This window comes from Seriola aureovittata, chromosome 4 (assembly GCF_021018895.1).
Source record: "Seriola aureovittata isolate HTS-2021-v1 ecotype China chromosome 4, ASM2101889v1, whole genome shotgun sequence".
NCBI lineage: Eukaryota > Metazoa > Chordata > Actinopteri > Carangiformes > Carangidae > Seriola > Seriola aureovittata.
In genome coordinates, this window is record NC_079367.1 from 15,348,137 (window position 1) to 15,369,045 (window position 20,909).

The 20,909-nt window shown below is 40.1% G+C and overlaps 1 protein-coding gene across 3 annotated transcripts in view; it reads right to left on the bottom strand.

Moving 5' to 3' along the window:
* The window catches only part of limk1a (LIM domain kinase 1a), a 53,612-nt gene that overhangs the window by 12,189 nt on the left and 20,514 nt on the right, over positions 1-20,909 (bottom strand). For 2 of the 3 annotated variants that reach the window (XM_056374586.1, XM_056374587.1), the window contains one exon: positions 14,447-14,585. In XM_056374586.1, the coding sequence (XP_056230561.1) occupies positions 14,447-14,585 (139 nt within the window). Of the gene's footprint in view, positions 1-5,609; positions 5,802-14,446; positions 14,586-20,909 lie in introns of those variants that run through there. The other variant, XM_056374588.1, reaches the window with a different exon arrangement.

Below are 20,909 nucleotides of genomic sequence, written 5' to 3' on the forward strand. Positions count from 1 at the left end.
AGATTAATCACACTGGCAGATGAGAGGATAATGCTCTCGCTGGAGTTTTCAGGTCTGGGTGTTCTTCAGATCAACGGGAGAAAACAAAACACTATAAATATCAGATAAATCACAAAAAAAAGAAGAAAAAAGAATCAAGTATCATCTTCATTAAGCTTCCTCACTTTTACTGCTGCTCATTAAATCTATGTGTCCTTGCTTGTTGTGACTTTGATCGACTCTGATCGAGAAATTGATTAAGTAGCCTCAGCTTCACATATCAATATCGACCCTTTTTAACTCCTTCAGGTAATTTTGCGGCCGTTGATGCAAATGACCCACCCACTCAAACACCTAATGGTTCCTATGATTAAACATGAGCCACACGTTTTGCTTTGAGTGGCAGAAAAATTTGGAGGGAGTGGGCCGCCTGACGGCACTTCTCGACTGCAATGATCTGCAATGCTAATTCAGTCTACCGAGACTGAGGAGGGGCAGTGCATGGTGGACTGCTGAACAAAGAATAATCAATCAAATACAAAAGAAAAATCGAAGAAATGCAGAATTAATTATTTTGTAGATCCATTATTTAAAGAGAAAAGCTGAATACATGCACATTTTTTTTTTAAAAGGGCATATTTAGAGGATATTAAAAATACATACTGTAGATCTGCAACATTTTAGTTTAATTTGAATGTTTCCTGTTTCTCAGTTGTGAGTATTCTTGTTTTTTTGAGTATGAATATCTTTGAGTTATGGTCTGCTGGTTGAATAAAACAGGCAATGTGAATACATCACCATGGACTGACAGATATTATAAAAGGTATTTTTCACTATTTTCTGACATTATTTAAACATAAAAAATCATGGATTTATTCAGAAAATAAATTAATCAATAATGGAAAATAACTGTTAGTGTATATTTTGAGAAAATTCCTGGATCGTAAGGGTTGAGTAATTTTTTGTTGTTGTCACGGAGCAGACTCAGCCACAGCTGAAGCCTCAAAAGTAAAATTAAAGCAGAACAGACACTTGTCCAAATAGAGAAAGCTTCCTCTAAATGGTCAATAAAACTGAAACAAAATGGGTAATCTGAGACACAAAGGGAGAAAATGTGAAGATCAAAGAATCAATAAAATCACTGTCTATTGCCATATGTCTGCTGCCCCACCCTCCTGGGGGAGCAGCAGCGAAACAACGAGCGCACACAAACAGATAAACACATGCCAAGGACCCTCAGGCTGCAGGGATGAAGACACTGTACAAATCTATTAATTAACAGCTTTTGTAAGTAATTCATCTGAGCAGCTCCTTCCAGCTAAATACCAAAAAAAATGCCACCACATGGCTTTGATACTTGGAAGGATATCGTAACATCCTGGCTTATTTGTATATTTTGAATCTTTCTTTTCCTGTTTTTGGAGTTAAAAAACAGAATAAACACAAGTTTATTCAAACTGATAAAAGAACTTTAAGATTAAAAGTGCCCTCCATTTGACTGTACACTGGCATTTAAAGACAGATTCAAGGAACATCACGTGCGTTAACGCGCCACTGGTTCCACTTTTTTATCTTCACTAAACACAGAACTGGTGTGTGTGTGTGTGTGCGCGTGTGTGTCTTCAAGCCTCAGAGAGTATTTCATTATTTGTGTATGAGCTCATCATGTGTGTGACTGTGTGTTCGCCAGTCTTGTAGCCTCGTGGCCTCGTCTAGTGGCAACAAACCAAACCGTGTGCACATGTCTCCCTGGGGGTGGTGAGCGGATCAACAAAAATCCAGGAACAACTGGGTCAAATTGCAGGCACAATGTTCAGTCGCCATGGGTGACGGTCACCTTGACTTCAGAAACAGTGTGATGTGCCCCGTGAATATGGGCTCACTGATAGAAATGTAGCTAAATTACAAAAAGACACATTACATCTTAGTAGCTTGTGTGTGAGAAACGTCTTAGTCTAGAATTTACTGACGTTTCTTGCTCGTAACTCCTCAATATAAAATCTACCATTCTACTAGTTTTAAAGATTGTTTAATTTTATCTTCTGGAGGCCTGGGCAGGTTGCACCAGGTTTATGTGTAGTCTTTCCATAGTTCCTTGTAACTAGCTGATTCACTATACAGGGTTGCATAATTAAAACTTAGTAAAAACGCTTAGCTCATTAGGACTTTAATAATGTGTAATTTGTTGTTAGGAAACATTTGTAGCACTGTCCAGTTAAAAATAAACAACTATGTAAACAAAAAGCTGAAGATAACAGCTTTGGGGGGCAAACAATATATTAAACAAGATATTACAGCATTTTATTTCTATATGCTTACATGGAGAAATAGTTTCAGTGATAGCAGCACTGATGCAGAATGAGTGGGAAACACTGGATTATGTAAAACTAGCTAATGTCATTTACTGTCATTTTTTTTTTTTGGCATAGCATTTTGTAATTTGAGGTATGTTGGGTTATTTTTTTAAATGTAATTTAAAATCCTCCCAGTTTACATCATTAATCAATTGTCAGGTCAGACATGCCGACCACATTCCTTATTACATCTTTCCCTCTAAACAAGTCATATATAAGCAAGCTAACGTTAGTTTTTGTCTCACAACCCATTTTAATTTCGTTACAAGTAAATCTCCACTTACTTTATAATTAGGCTAAATCTTAACTAATGAAGAGCTTTTTTCAAGCTTGGAGAAAAGCCTACAAAATAAACATTATTTTACGAGCAGAATTTTGTTCTCTCTCGTTCCTTACTCTATTAATCATTGTGTGACCTCTTAGATTCCTCTTCTAACCCTTTGGTGGTCCCGAGCACCAGGTTAGAAAGCAACACTGACAACAGTCACTCCTTAAAGACAGTAGTACAATTTATCATTAGGACTTTTAATTGGCTGCAGTCTCTGGGTCTTTTGATCGTGGAGAAAACAGAAAAGGCAAATGCTTCCACATCGAACATGCCCAATTCATAAGGAATGATTGAAGCCAGTGGTGCTTTCGATAAAAAAAAAAACTACCAGCAATGGTCATCCACAGAGACTGTCGGCTTGGCGTGCCAGGGCCCGTAAGCTTTATTTGTTTTTAATGATTTATATGTGTGACCTGAAGTTGGCTGTGGAATGTGACGAGACCCCTCTCAAGCCATTTGGGGGAATTTATGACGGTTTAATGCTCTCTGCGACACTTAACATGTTAAAAAAAACGTGTGGGTGGATTTCTTGACAATTCCCTCAGGTCATCAGTCACCCGTGTTGACTTTTCCTGAGCTGAGGTCTGGGTAATCACACCTTTGCACATTGTAATTAGCTTGTTCATAATGTCAGACAGACTTGAGCTGAAAATGTTAACTTTGTCCAACTGTTTTGAATTAGAGGAAAAAAGACAATCTCTCACCCTTTCTTTCTTATATTCATATTTCAAACGGAATCACTTAGCTCCTGTTTTTCCGACCTAACACTTTTTAAACACATTTCACATTTTACCCATGACATGTTCCATCCTTTCCTCACCAAATATAATTAGCAAGGAAAATGTGAATGATGTGAATGGGTGTGTATGCGAGGTTTACTTGGAGATGAAAGCAAAGTGATTGTTATATCTGTTGTCTGCGTAAAATCATGACACGAAGTAGCTGAACACTTCCCAAACTAAAGTAGAAACGTTCTTGTCAGACACAGTCCTTGATGTATCCAGTACCTCCCATGCATTTAAGAAACAACAGTTAGTGACATGGAAACTGGCAAATGTGAGGGAAATGCTGCATGTAGAAAATAAATAAAACATGAAACTTGTTAGTATATTTTACTAATTTAACTATAATATTAAAATCAATATTATTTATGTATTCAGTTATACTTATCAGATGATTTTCCATTAGTGACACCTGGTACTTCTGGGATGCCATACATTGATCAATTGTTGAAGTACTTTTTAATCAAAAGTGACAAAAATTCACTGTTTCCTGCCTCCAAAATGTGAATACTTGCTGGTTTTCTTAGGTTTGCAGAATATGTAACTGAATATCTTTGGTTTTTTGACTGTTGGTCAGACAAAACAAGAAAGATGAAGACATCACTTCCACCTATGAGAAATTGTGATGAACATTTTCCACTATTTTCTGAACAGCACTAATGTAAGGCAGTCCAAGGAAGCTGTGAACACCCATTCTATTAACCTTACATCCCTCTGTTTACACTGTACTTCATTTATTTAACTTTATGTCGAGTGCATGGCTTTGTTGGACACACAAAGGTCAGAAGTGATATGGAACAATATGTGTCAGTTATGACTTAAGAGCTACAGTAAATGTGTGTTACAGCAGGTGTATTTATACGCATCATGAACCTCTACGTGCTGCCTCGTCCCTCTACCTCTACATCTATAGACACAGCCAGTCGGACTCTCTGACTTCACTCCGCTCCAGCTAAATGTGGCACAGTGACCTCATATCAATAGCGCTGTGGGTGCTTCTGAATGGCCTCACCAAATGATGGGGGATCTGGCTCTGCTTAACCTCATGTTTGATGTAATGAACTTTACTCCAGAGCCTCCTTCATTGGCTAAACTCAAAAACACAGTCCATATGTGACTGAGCTCACAGAATCAACACGCAGCTTAAGAAATGTGTTTTTAAGAAAATGACCTCATGTGGACGTTGTGAGGAAATGGTAATAACAACACGTGCATGAGGTAGCCTACTTGATACTCCCCACACAGAGAGAGCTACAACTGGGTCAGATTTCAGAAATGTGTCAAAGGGAATTCCTGAAGCTTAAATACACAATGTATGATCAGCATATGGCACAAAGCTGGAATCAAGGCTGTTTGAAGGGAAAAAGAGTCAAAAGCAGACATGATCCTGATCAATGAAAACCCCTTTCAGACTTTTTAGCTACAGTAGACATCATTTAGGTAAACAGAATTAGATTGAAAGCCTGAGAGAGGGGACAGTGGGCCACATTCATGCTGTCTGAATGGAAACCCCCTCTCTCCTACAAACAGTACAGTACCACAACATACACAGGCCTCAGCTTTGGAAATGCTGTTAATATATTCAGCCTCTTGCCTACGCTCTGCAAGTCTCACATCCACTGTGGTAAAATGAGAAACTGTTTGCGGTGTGGCTTGTGTGCACTGGAGGTGGTAAATAAAAATAACACAGTGCTGCGACACACTTATTAGACATGACAACTGTTGTCCATCTCTGAATGCGATCACACACTTTGAATCCCACTTTTATCTGAGGAAGAATGCTGTCTATAAATAGCCCTCGTTCCATGGCTCATCAGTTTTTCATGACATGAAGAAAAGGAAAAAAAAAAAAAAAAAACGGGGCGCCGCGCAGAATAAGAGGAACAGATCTGTAATTACAAAGCAATACACTGACCCAGTTTAAAAGGACACACACACACACAAAACACAGCGGCGTCCAGTAGCATGCTTTAGCTTCAGTTTTAAAATGACAAGCATAAAGATGGAAGGAGAACCTGCTGAAGCAACCGGGAACCATCTCAACCAGCCACCTGAGACTATCTGCTTCCCTGCCTCCTCACCGGCTCATGAATATCACCCAGAAGACACCGGGAAACCCAGAGCAGCAGCAGCAGCAGCAGCAGCAGCAGCAATGAACAGCCTCACCTTCTTATCTCTTTTCCACAGCCTGAGACAGCAGAAGCTCCAGAAAAACAAGTCTCCCACCATGTCAGCGAGAGCCGGCGTCTCTCCTCGCTGATCTAGTTCATTCTACTGAGGCAGGCGATTCCCCCGCTGTCACAACACAACACTGGCAGAGAGACAGAGCTCTCAGGGTAGGGAGGGGAGGGAGGACAGAGAGAGAGCGAGCGAGAGAGAGCAGTCCACGCCTTTGCAGCTGAGCTCATCTCTGAATCAGTGTCACTCCTCCTCGCTCCCCCCTCCCACCCTGCCTTCCTCCCCTCTCTCACTTTTGCTATGACCTCATCGTTTCCTGTTTGGCCCAACCCACTCTTGCACACGCGCCAGCCAACTACTTCCACCACCCCCTGCCCTCCCCCCCCGCCCCCGCCCCCACCCCCTGGTGTCTTCAGTAAATCCCTCATTCCTCTTCTCCCACGATGCAATCACATTTCTAAACAACCCGTGAAAACTATCAGAGTGACACTTAGAGGCTTGACTTATGGGATGTCATGTGAGGGAATAATGCTACATATTTGTTTGTGTTACTGAATCTTTTGTTATGTTTAAGTGAAACAAAGGCCTTGTGTCCAGCAGAGCACATGTTATAGTGCTCACATGTCAACATGTCCTTATTACAGCTGCAGCTAATGATTATCTTTATTATCCAATAGTAATTGATTAATTGTCAGGCCTATGTGTCTAAAAATACAGAAAAAATGTCTGGGAGCCTTCAGTAACATTCACTTCAAATTCATTTATTTTTCAGGACTAACAACCAAAAACCCAAAGATGTTATGGACATAAAAAGCAGCAAATCTTAAATTTGAGAAGGCGGAAACAGAAAATTTTGACATTTTTGCTTTATAAGGGACTTAAACAATTATCAAAACGGATGACCAGCTAATCAATTAACTGTTTCAGCACTAGTCTGGATGGTAGTTAAAGGTGAAATAAAAAACTTTTTTGTGTGTGTTATGTCATTTTTTTCTTAAAACTGATGGTAAAGTCCTTGTTTGATATTTTGTAGACTGCTTAATTAATATATTAACAGATAAGAGAAGTTGATTCTCTTGTCCCACACTAAGTAAAAATCTGCAGGGTGTCACCACATGAAATTGAAACTAAGAAAATGCCAGAACTTTCCACTTTCAGCAGAGACACAGTCTTAAGTAACATGTAGAACAGATGTAATGATGGTGCACTTTATTGTCAGTCTTTGCTTGTGAAGTACTGGTTGCAGTGACAAGGCATGGCGCATAAATGAAGACATGTGATATGCTTGTGTGATGTTTATAAATAGCATCCGTCTGCCCACCCTCTCTTCCTGGCTGTATCTTTGCTGCTGCGTCACTCTTTCCTCCACTCTACGTTCTCCAAGTCTAATCACACCTGTCCTTGTTGTCTCACGATGTTTGTGTCCGTAACATGTCCTGCCTGCAGAGAAGTGTTGACCCCTCTGCTTGCTACAAGCCAGTGCTGGAGGGCCATGTAAGTGGGCAGATATTAATAGATGGTCAGATGAACTCTCTGCGCTGTCTGGTGGTTCCTATGTCAAAGCGGTGGAGGCAGATGGACAGTCAGTGGAGATACTGTGAGAGTTATGGAAGCTGCATCAGTAACTGGACAACGCAGAGAAAACCACACAGTGGACAACTTCAGAGTGAAGGCCAACAAGCAGATGATCCAACTACAGTGGTGTTTGAATGATCAGGTTGTTCACAGAACTTTCTATTTGGATACTGAAACATTCAGCAGCTGGTTATAAATCAATTGTGTTAGTATTCACAACTAGTATAGTGACTATACAATTAAACAATGAATTAAGACATCAGTTTTGCAAAGAGCTAGGTATTAGTTTTATACTCTTGTGGTATTCACTATTGTCTTACACTTGGACAACACTTCCACCCTCATACTTTCACCTCTAAACATCATTAGGCTGATGTTCAGGAAATTATTGCATTTCCCACAGTGATTTCCTCCCATCATGAAAATGAGATTAAGCTTCAGGCTTTTTGCTCAGAAGCAACATGTCTGTGATAAAGTAGGACGACTGGTGGTATCTCGAAGTGAGTCTGAAAATACATTTCTCCTCTGTAATTCTCACAATTCTAATTAAGTCTGTCTCCAGGCATCTGATCATTTCCCATCACCACTGTGGCTACAGATTATGAATATCTCACATTCATCTGCATGTGACTGATTATCTGAAGAAATGAACAACAAGACAAAAGATCCACTAGTCAGCAAATATTTTAGGGGGCATATTTGCTTTAAAGCAAGATTATATAACTGTGGAAAAATAAAGAACACATTCTTCCTCTTACAGATGAAAATTATAACACTGCTACAGCTTTACTTAAACATCTGATGTTAGCAAATTCTAGGAAGCTATTGCTATAAAATGGACTTAAAGTAAACTAACTTTACAAATATTTTCAAAGTTGAGTCAGACCTGCCGGCAGCCGGCTCAGAAGTGAAACCCAGCAGCCCACAGTTGTACCACAGGGGGGATTTCAGCCCACAGAGGCGGCTGCTTTCGTCAGTGTTTCCACTCTGGAAGGAGACGATACTAAACAAGTTTCTACAAATACTCTCATTGTGTAGATACTGAATGCGATATCTACAACAGAAAACAGATGAAAACATAAAGCCTGAATTTTGAAGCCCCATTAGAGCAAGCAGTCATCAAGCTGAAGTGTCCTTGAGCAAGGCACAGAGGCCCAAGCAGCTGCATCCTTCCTCTGTATGTGAGCCTGACCTCTGACCTCTCTGGGGTAATCTAAAGAAGTAAAAGTAAAAGAAACTCTCCCTGAACCTGAATATTGTGCAAAGCAATTTTCTACTCGTCACCGATGAGATCATCAACAGCTGAACCTGTTTCTAAGAAAACAGTATCACAACCTGAACAGCTACAAGATCTTAACAAATAACATTTCCCAACCTTTATTACACAAGCGTCAAGTGTCTTCACTTTGAGTCAAAACAATCATCAGGCGTTTACAGAAACAACTGGCAGATTCCCACTCACACAGAGATACCTCACACCAGTGGGGGCTGATAAAGTACACTGTAAATCTGGGACTTTCCAATGGTGTGGCAGTCAACCCAAAAATATCTCCATTTCTCAATATCAATCACATATGGAGGACATATGTTGTTAATATTGAAATTTGGGTTATGTGGTATTTTTATACTCATGAAGTCAGAATGCAATGATGACAAATACGCAGAAGAAGCCACTCAACCTCACCCCCTGTCTGCCCGTCTGACTGTTTCACTCTAAAACACTTCAATTATGACTGTATCTAAAGTTAATCAACCATAACCACAACATTTTAATTAACAGAACTATAGTGTTAACATCACATAATGAATATAAATCATAATTTAGCACATTTTGAATGAAACAACCTCCATGAAAACATTTAAACTAAGTCTCACTCGTGAATTCACACCAGATCAGGTCTGTTATTTATGACAATATGATGTCCATTATTACTTTACTTTATGTTTTCCATTTATCATTTGTTCAACGTGGCACTCCTCTGAAAAAATCTTGTTTAGAAACCAAAAGAAACACTTCAATTGTATCTGCCAGGTTGAAACCAAAAACAATTATTACTACAGACGAGGTGAGGGGAGAGCCACATGGTGGTAACTTTCAGAACATGTGATTTGTCTTTTCATGACAGCACACACATAATGCCCCAAAAAAAAAAATCCCAAAGATTCATAAGCACTTCTGATTTAAGGGAAACGTCTTGGAATTCACCTTTTTATGTAATCTCAGAAACAAAGAAAGGGAAACAAAAGCAATGAAAGTCCCCAAGATGTAACATGGTGCCAGTCAGGCTAAACCAATAACCATCTGACAGAGGCTCTTTTGTGGCAACTAACTGGATAACAATGCAAAAAAATTGTAATTGATCATGTCAAAACAATAATGGGGCCTGATGAACTCACAACAAAATCACTGCCAGATGGAACGAAGAGTGTGAGACTGATTCATCATTCTAAGTCTATGGAAAGAAACTAACTCTTACTTGTTTTGTAATTCAAAGCTGTGACTTTCATGTCCAACCAACACTTATGCAGCTGTAGAAGAAGTCTGGCCAGTAAGTAAGGATGCATCAATCTGACTCGTGATACTTTCTGATTCCTAAACTTTAGGTACAGATCTGATACCAGTGCCCTGCTTCCCAAATTGAAAATCTATAAACCACACTGCGTGGAACTCATAATCATTTTATGTAAGGTAACAGGAGAACAGGGATTGTTGTGGCACTAAAAACCGTGGCAGTGGCCAACCATGATTGAATAAATGAAACTGATAACAGAAACACTAAATTATATGAGGACACTGAAAAAGAAAGTGTATCTAATATGAGTTGGTCACACCACGGCAGATATGTGGTCTGCTTAGTAAGGAAAGTATTAGTTACAAGCCTGAACCAATGCAACTTATTGGTCCCTCGTACTAGGCCTTAAGCTGCCAGCACAGTCAGTCAGTACTGCTTTGTCAAATGGTCAAACAGCTCTGGAAACCCTCTACCCCCCCCCCCCCCCCGATGATTTGACATTCACACTCATTTTATGCCACAATTATCCAGGTGTGTTGAGGTGAGGTTTTTTTTTCATTCTTTACATAAATACTTCTGTCACTTTTTGTGTGAACACACAAATACAACACTGAATGTCTTCCAGGAAACACTGTTTGAAAATGTGAGGCATTATCTCCATATTTAAATGATTATCAGATCTCACACCTCTCTGTGATGGTTGGCTTTTCACTCCAACTATGAGTGTGGCCGTTTGACCACTGCGGCTGTAAACACTGTTGCTTCCCAACACGAACGCATCAATCCTTAATGTCTGGCTGTTCAACACTGAACTGGTGTTCACTCTAAAGACATACAGGAGGGTGGAGAACAGGCTGACGACAGAACATCGTGGCAAAGATAAGATAGCGAGAGTGAGAAACAGTGAAACCACAAAGTTCTGCGGACATCTAACGAGCCCAGGTCGAAGTCTGGCCCCGCTCCCGTCAGCTGGCTCTCAGCCATGGGGTGTTTGCAGACAGGCTGACTGACTCTAAACTGAATGTGGAGCTGGGTTGGATTACTGCACATTCATCTGTCAGTAGGAGGAGCGATGGATGGACAAAATGAGGGAGTGATGGGAAGGAGAGAAAATTCAATTACAGAAGTTAACTCGGCATTCAGCACATGAATCACTCACAGTGCAGGTAGTAAATAAGCGAGTGACGTCCTCTGGCTGAATTACTACCAGTTTACTTAAGGCTGGAGCTGCTGACAGGAGCAGAACCTGCAGATGAAGCTACACACAGACAGTCCCCTCAATATAATATTATAGTCTAAGAAATCGTATTCAGTTCAGGACCATTTCCCCCTCCACAGGGTCGCTGTGGTAACTGATGCAAAGGATATACAACCAACAACACTTTAAACAGGAGAACATTTTCTATGTTCACTCACAGGAAAGTTATTTTGAGCTCCAAGGTTCATTCTTGACCTTGGAAACAGAAGCAGACAAAATATCATAATCTCCACTCAAGGTCCTCTTACTTGCTTGTTCTGGAGCTTTCAACCATAAAACAATTGAACTTACATACACACAAAGTCCTTAAAGTGCTCAGAATAGTGGAAAGTTTGAACATCTGCAGCTCCATGCCAACTGAGCAAACTCAATCTTCGTGAAGAGAGCCATGCAATGCAGTTGAAAGCTCCACACCAGGCTACTACTTATTTTGAGTGGCGATTTTTTTGAAAAACAAAATTATTGTGCTCTTATACTGTAGCACTTAATGTTGTCCTGCTGCAACACACTTTGTATTGCCTATTTTTGTCACTTTGATGTTATCAGTGTGATGATGATAAAAACTCAAAGATGGGTGAGAGGGATGACACATCCTAGTCCTCGAGCCCAACATGAAATACTACACACACTGTGGGGAAACAGGTCAGATAAAGTGAGTATAGTACAGTACAGAGAAAAAGGCTGTTACAAAAGTGTAGTTGTGGGCAAACATATAAAACAAACATATAAATAACATATAAATAAAAGAGCAAAGCAAGGCTCAGCTTGTGTGTCGCACATCACTGTGGCAGGAGTGATGAAAAATCCCATGAGGCTCATTCTTACCTTCCTAACTCATTTAACGTTTCTCTCTGGCTGACCATCAGTTCTACGTGTCTGTCTGCAGACTGACTCATCAGCACATCATGACGCATCGAAATGTTTTCACTGACTCTGACAGCAGCTTTTTCAGGTGGAGCGCCATCAGTGAATTTTAAAAACAGGACTGTGTTTCCCTGCTGATGTGCACAGGCATCAGAGTGACTGTGCAGGACTTCAGTGTGTCGCTTCACCTTCTTCTGGCTGTGGCACAGACGTAGGGAGCTCACCTTGGTCTGCATGTCTACACAGTAATACAATTCGTCTGGCCATCTTGGCAATAAAGCCTGTTTGGCTGACCCATCTCAGATTTACTTAAGTGTAAGTCAATCAGTGTCTTTGCACTGTAAGAGTAGCAATGAACCAGAGAAGGAGAAAGAAGAGGAGAGGTGGTGCAGTGATCCCTCCACCTAATTCACTTTAGAGTCCCTAAATGTTTCATTACTGAGATTGCACTGCAAAGGGCAAGCTGTCTGGAGGGAGTGTAAATGATGAAATACACACACACACACACACACACACACACACACACACACACACACACACACTCACACACACACACACACACACACACACACACACACACACACACTCAGAGATGCAGAGAAAGGCCGAGCCATGAATAATTTTTGCTCATCATGACCATGACACATGACAGCTGCAGTATCTGACCAGGGGGTAAATGTGTCAGAGAATGCAGTTTATGTGCAACAATTGGACTCAGCTTTTTATTTTAATCAGCTCCAGCTATACAAAGGACCACAAGCACTCAGCGGTTTATTGATTTAGTCAGTAGTGGGGTTTGAGGTGGCTTTAGAGGAAGTTTATGACCTAAACTGGCCACTAAACATCCTGCAACTATCACATTTTTGACATTAAATTATTTAAAAAGGAAATTTAAACAATAACAGTTTTGATATTTTGGCTAAAATTGCACCTAAAAATGGAATACTATTTGCCTGCTATTGAAATGCAGATTGAGATGATTAAATTAAATCCCACCAACTAATGACTGATGATTGAGACTAATAACACCTTCTAAAATGCAAATGGTTAGCCCGTGTATTCTGTGGATAATTTCCCTATCATATGAGCTTCATGTAAAGTCGACAGGCGGTAGTTTTCCAGAATATGAGCCTCGCATATTTCCACACACAGCTGACATAGTTTTCATATCGTCGGCTGCCACAGCTGATAATTCAAATTTTAGCTCACTGGGTGGTGTGAATAGCATAAGGATTATCAAAAGCAATTCTGCAAAGTTGACCAGTGATGAATGAGAAGGGGTGGGGGGGTATGCGCTTCATAAATCCTGCTGTTGTTAACTAGGATCAACTCTTCACACTGACCACATTTCTAAATACGTTAATCATGCCGCAGGGTCCAGCTGCTCTGTCACTTTTCAAACAAACTTCAAAGTGACTCTGAACATCAAAACACATTAAGGACCCAGTCAACCTTGATTATATTCATTGATATGTGCAAGGCATCATTGGTAATTATGGGAACAGTATAGGCTATTTTCATTATCAATGTATCTGCCCATTATGAAATAAATCTTTATAAAAAACAGACCAATGACAATCATAAATTATAAAAACCTGAGTTGTCATCTTCAAATGTGTCATTTTGCCTGACTCACACCAGAACACCAAGATGTTGTGTTTATTATCACATTAGACAAAGAAAAGAAACAAATCCTTAAATGATAAACTGATTATCAACATAGTTTCAGATGGAGATTCTTTTTCTGTTGATCAACTAAGTGATTAAGCAACTGACCTGGCATGATTGAATTTAAGTATTTTAATGAATATTTCAGAGAGGTCTGTGTTTGAGTGTCTCTTTTTGTCTTCCCTTTTTGTGCCAAAGGAGCATCAGAATTAGTCTGCACTGCCTAATCAGCATAAACACAGCCTCAGCTGCACCTCTCCAACCACCTCAGCGGAGGTGAGTTCATTTGGAGTCAAGACATTGTTGACAGCCACAAAGAATTACTACTGCCTGACGAAAATTAAAGTACTCCTCGCATTTGTGCTACTGCTGGCTTTGTGCGGCAGGAAAATTGGGCCTTCAGACACATAAAGACATATTGTATTACACCGACATACAGTATTAATCTGTTTTTTCAAGCTTTGAATGTGATTGATTCCATCACTAATCAACAAATAGACACAACTCTCCTTTGATGCTGGTATCTCATCTTTTCCATAATGCAGCAGCACTTATCAGCAGAGGTCGAGTCTATTGTTTATCTGCTTTCCGGTGCCACGACCCAATCTACCCAGCACATGAACCTACATGAACCTCTCTGCTGCGTCACAACAACAGCTCCGACTTCCACTGGTGGTCTGTAAGACAATCTGACAAAGCAGCCAAAGGAATCAGGGTCAGTTACAGGTCTGGCACCAATCCTACGTGCATGTATGTCTGACGGCACACACCAACCAGTAGGACTGTAAATGTATGGACGCAGGTGTGTGTGTGTGTGTGTGTTTGTCCTCTTGCATGTTTGTGCGCGCAGCAAGTGCCACATTTCCAAGCTGTAACTTGAGGTTTAACAGCAAACAAAGAAGCAGGCAGGTGATGAGAAATGAGAGTCAGCGGATACATCCTCTTACCATGATGAGGCCGGTGGTGATCGGATCATTGCAGCCGTGACACAGCTCCCCAAATTTGGCCCAGTAGTCTTTCTTACAGAAGAGCCGTCCATCTTTTTCATAATACCAATGGGACAGCGAGGCGCTGCACTCACAACATCTGACAGAGGAAAAGACAAAAAGAGATGCATGAGCAGCTGAGCAGTTAATAAACACTTTTTATTTGGCATTTGACGATGAAATCATATCATTACTCCTTTAGATCAACAATGAAGATGAGTGACACATGCAACTCCAGGAACCCAAAGATATTCAGTTTACAATGAAACAATGATAGAAAAATGAAAACAATCGGCACATCCTCACATTCGTGAAGCTGGAGCCATTTTTTCTTGATAAATGACTTAAACTATTAATTGGTCATGAAAATGCTTGATTAACTGTCTATTAATAAAGTAACTGACTAGTCAACATTTATTTTCAGCACTTACTGTAAAAGACTTTGCTCACCAAATGTAGTTGTTATTGTGTTGACAGCCTATTAAGTTGTACTGTACTCTGTAAAGCCATAATTTAACCCTCCTGATGACACCCAGCAGGCCCCAAATTATAGTTTTCTCTTTGTGGATCTATCGCACACCACCCAAGCTGAGGTGGAGCAGACAAATGAGATCACACCAAAACACACAACTATGACTGAGCCTTAAAAAGAACAGAGTAATGGCAAAAAGGGGAAGAACACAAAGATAAAATCATATCATTGCGGTCTACAACTACAACAACATGCTTTTCAGTACAGTGTGTGCATTTACTCAGACAGCCACAGGGAAAGCCATATGTAGTGGTTAAACATTACGTCAATCTGTGGACTCCAGGAAGACAGTGACCGCTTTGTGGAAGCTAATGGGAATCCACATAGAGGAGAAAGTCAAAGATATTAAAGTAAAGTCAATGGATGTTTGCCAAGAATGAACTGTGCAAAGACGCTTTTAGACGCGTTAGAAGTTTAGATTCTTATACATATCGGTCCCGGATGAACTGTGCAGCAGGACGAGCCCAAATACAGCCAGAGGCAGAAAAACTATCTTCATAAAGAAGGACAAAGAGTCTTGCAACAGATTGTTTGGCCCCCACAGAGCCCTTATCTCAACATCATGCAGTCAGTCTGGGATCACATGAGGAGACAGAAGACACCGAGTCTGCCTAAGTCTCCAAGATGAAGAATCTACCTGTCAGGTATTCTTCTGTTTACTGAACTTTGTGCAATGTTATTGATAAATAAAAACTCTTCATGGCATTATTTTTGAAAGCATCTTCACTTTACTTTTAGTGCCTAAAACTTGTTGAGTGCTGAGGTTACAGGACTAGATACCAGTTGCCAAGGGTTTTAACAGTCGGGGAGTTTAGGTCTACATAAATTTGAATGATCACAAATTTGTTTGAAATTTGCACTGCAAATATCCACAATATCAACTTTGACACATTGTAGCCTTAACTTGTCGAGAAACTCTGTGCCACCTTAATTGTTTGTTATAGGAGTATTTTGCAGACTGCTTCCATTGTTTCTGTGTCAAGTAATTAACATCATAGGAGTACTGTAACGGTTATATAGATTTTCAATATGTAGACAATTATTTTCTTTAATAATCAATTGATGTGAACATATGAAAATTGCAGTCAAAAATACAAAGAGTTTACTGTCATATGGAACTATTCATGTTTGAGAAGCTGGAACCGCTGAATAAAAAACAATAACAAAAAAACTAAGCATGATGACAAAATTGTTGCCAATGAATTTGCGTATAGTGAAGGTCAATAGGGTCCAGCAACAAATACTTGCCCCCTCACAGGTTAATGTGACCACAGCGTTGTTAAATTTGAGTTTTTCCAGGTCGTATTTTATCAATGCAACTTTTAAAGTGCTGCACTGGCTGATCAGCCACATCAGTCTAACTGTTGCAAAGACAGTCTGACGCCAAGCACTTTCAGGCATGTTGATGTGTATAGCTCTGTGTCTGGTCTGTCACCAGAGATTATTAATAGCAAACTGCTCTAAAAAGTCCAGAGGGACATCACAGTGAAGGGTGGACGATAAAGACATGGAGAGAGTCAGGAGGTGATGATACAGTGGCAAAGAGTATGTTTGTACAGTGTACGATACACACCACACAAACACAAACACACACACACACACACACACACACACTTTCCAAATTCACTTGTAATGCAAATAACACACACTGCCGCACGTGCTGGATTAAATATTCAAAGGATGAAAACAGGTGAGTAAAGGTTATTTCCTGGTAGGTGATGGCAGACGATAAGAGCTACTTCAGAGGAAAGAGGGTGTGAACCATCTCATATGACTCAGGAGCTTTGGTTGTACACGAAAAGTGGAAAACTGAGCCTGTACAGACCAGATAGCACTTTACTGATCTTCCTATTGATTAGACAGCATGTCTGTATCTACACGTCGGCTTATGACTTGTTTGTAAACACTGTCTTCACGTGAGCAGGCACATTTACTCTGCGTGTGTCCATAAATCGAAATGTGTGCTAATCGCCATGCGTATGGTATATACATTCATCCATTAGTGAGATAGTGCACTGCTTCTGTGTGTCCTTGTTTGTAATCTGTCTAAATCTCTGTGACTAAGTGAGTGTCTCCAGTCCTTCACAGCAGAGCGTCCCTCCCATCAGCTTAAAACCAGGCCTGTGCACGGCTTCAGTGTCTGCAGCAGAATAATTCACGTTGTCCCTAATCTCATCCCTATTTCCATGTTTTCCATTGCCACTGCCACTCGTGTGCCGTCCTGTGGCTTTGGCTTGCTGAAGAATTTTTGCCAATAATTTATGTTATATCAAACATATTTGGCATTCATCAGATATATTTTCATTTTTATAATTACACAACAAAATCCACGTAAAATCAATTGTTTCGTTTTTTTTCTGGTTAAAGACAGCTTGAGTTCAAACCCATTATTTCTCATTGGCTATAATTTAACACAGTCAAGTGTGTAACTAAACTGCACCGATCATAACTCATTCTGTCTTTGACACATCACATGTTTCTGTGCAAACTCTTGTTTAGCTCTGGCTGAAATAAACTCGGTAAACAGATCATTTTGAAATGTAGACTGCAACTGAACTCTACAGTAGCAGAAACATATTCAGGTTCAAGCTTAAAACACAGATCATCATGAAACACATATACATAAAATTAAATCTTGATTTCAACATGAACATTTCCATAATACAATCAACTGTAATGAATGCATGCTTTAATTTTGCTGGAAATTTAAGACTTTTTTCTGACTTTTAATGTAAAAAATGAATCAGCAGATTAATCAATAATAAAAATAATTGGCTAGCTGCAGACATAGACTCACAACTCTGCAGCAGAACTGCTCTGCAAGGGCTTAAACCTCACACTGAATCTTTGCATTTACATGTCTCCCACTCCCTTCCTTCCATATCACACGAAGACAAGAAGACACACATGTTAAACTCATGTGGCTGCTTGGTAAAGTAACAACTAGTGGAGGACTCATTAAAATATTCATCAGAAGCACCAACTCGTCTACGACTTTGCCCAAGAACTTGCACCAAGTGGAAGCCTGTGCACGCACACATATGCACATACATGACCTTGCAGCACATGCAGACACACTATTTATTTATTAGATAGATACACACACATGCACACAGACACACCCACTCTCTTCAGTGTCTGCATGCTGAGCTTCACCGCAGCTCAGCAGATTGTGGCAGAGCTGCTTCAGTATGCAGCATGTTTGGGTGAGCAGGGGGGAGGAGGGCGAGACTTGGAAGTGGGTCAAGGCTTTCAGAAGACATCCGCAGCACCGAGCCAGGAGCTACTCAGCTGTCTTGGCTCTTTCTGCTGCTCAGTAACTGCCTTTCACTACACACACACCCTGCACACCCCTGCTGGGGCAAAGTCATACCTGGGGAGGATACAGGAAGGTGCACGAAGAAGTGCTTGTATGCACTCTATACACACACACACACACACACACACACACACACACACACACACACACACAGGCAAGAGTGATATTAATGCACCGAGGTTCAGCTCCTTCGCAGAAATGTCTCTCTGAGCAGAGCTGGGAGTGGCAGCAGAGTATTAAAGATATGGGTGAATACATTAGTGACTCCCAGATGGAGAAGGCAAATTTCTGCCTTTAGGACAAGAATCTTATCTCAGAGGGAGAGGAAACAGACAGGAACGCTCCGTTACAACTCAAGACTCCCATGGATGGAAAAAAAGAAAAATAAACACCACCCTAATAAATAAAAATGAATACTTCTACCAAGATTGTGGTTAATGTGTTAATGTGTGTTTTTTGTGTTCACATTCGGACGAATTTGTGACTGCACTTGTGTGTGGATCGGCATTGACGTGTAAGAGGATTATCAGAGTAAAATACTGTGAGTCTTTGCACACTGTGCTATGATGCTTTGAAAATCAGTTTCTCACACTCTGCTAAGCTCCGACACCTTACTGTGCAACCCCCCCCCCCCCCCCCCCCAAAAAAAAACAAACAAAATAACAAAGACAGTCTAAATACTGCATGCCCTTTTGCTTAGCAGTTAAAAATGTTCAAGGTCAGCAGAGAGAGAAATGAGCTTGAGGAAATCTATAAGAGAGCATAGAAAAAGCAATGTCAGAAAGGGCAGACAAAACGATAATGAACACTAAACAACATTGGCGGCCTGACTGATTGAAGATACAATGACCAGGGGAACAAGAAAAAAGTGAAAGGCAAAGAAAAGGCTGCTTGGACGTAAATAACTGAGAGGGAGCAGAGCAGATTTCAGACACCATGAAACCCAGCTGTATTCCCTGAGGGCCGGGAAAACACCAATGAGAGAGAAGATGAGAACGAGGGAGGAGTGTTGGTAAATCTGCCCCCCCCCTTACCCTGTGCAAATCCCTGATGGAATTAGCTAAAAGTGTCTGAGAGAGTAATAAATTCCTTTTCCAGGTCAGAGGGAGGCAGCCTTTTCCCTGGCCTCTCACCTAACATCTGACTCCGGCTGAGTGCCGTCACATTTACTGACTGTGTCTTTGAGATGAGTATAAATCAACCTTACCCAAGCTATAACAATTCATCCTCTGGGAACCATGAATATATGTAAAAGATTTTATGGCAGTCCATTCCAATAGTTATTTCAATCTGGACCAAAAGTGGAGGACTGACTGACAGTGTAGCCTGCTGAAAAAATATAGTGTGATGATCAGGATTATGATTACATTTTTGTGGACATATAAATAAAAAAAATCTGTCTAAGTGTGTGCTTGTACTTGACTTGACTGAAATTATCTTTTTTAATTAATGCAAGATGAATTAGCCATGTGCTGCTCTTTATCACTCTGCTATTATTCATATTTATTATTCCCACAGAGATTATCACATTGGACAGTTTCCTGATGTAATATGTTTTTGAACGACTCTGCATCCAATTTATCACGCTGACAGCCCGACCCAGGTCGATACCTTACATGATTCATTTGTCCCAGCTGATGTGAATGAGCTGAAGTTGAATGAAAAAACATCAGGTATGAGTGAATGAATGGATTTTAAATCCCTTGAGGGACTGAGCTGCTGAAGAAGATGAAAATCTAAATATATTGAACCAGACAGAATGACATCCATGTGCCTTAACAAATCAGCATTAGCATACTGTATGCAACAATACAGTATAAAGACATACTACAGTATTTTGTTATATTGATTTTTGTTTATGTGGGTTTCAACTACAGATCAAACAATTATTCAATCTACATAAAATTTATCTGTGACTACTTTGATAATTGATTAATAGTTTCAGGCATTTTTATATTATATTTTCTGGTTCCAGCTTTCAAAAAGAAGATTTACTGCTTTTCATTGTCATTTATGTTAGAATTAAATCTGTTTGGGATTTGAGCTGCCATTTGAAAACGCCTCTTGGAAATTGTGAAAAGCATTTTTCACTGTTCACTGATGTTTAATGGATGATTAATCAATGAATACATAAAATAACCAGCAGATTAATCAACAATAAAAATATTCATTAGTTGCAAGTCTGCACCAGTTATCTATCTGCGAAAGTCATACAGAAACACATACACACTTACAGGGAAATGGCAGACACGCCGATAGACAATTAATTATTTATTAGGGATAAACGTTTGCATCATATCTGCTGTCTGCTGGTGAACCTGAACTGACATGTACAACTTTGTGGTGTAACATGTGTCTCAAATTCGCCCAGCAGCTGCTCAAATAAAACTGCACCAAGATGATGCTCTATCTTTATTTTGTGCCTCATGTATCTACCGTATGCAACTGAACTAGGGCTGCAACTAGAGATTATTTTGATTATTGTTTAATCTTGAGATTATTTTTGATAAATAGATTGTCAGTCTATAAGATGTCAAAAAATATTGTAAAGATGACCATTACAACTGCCCAGA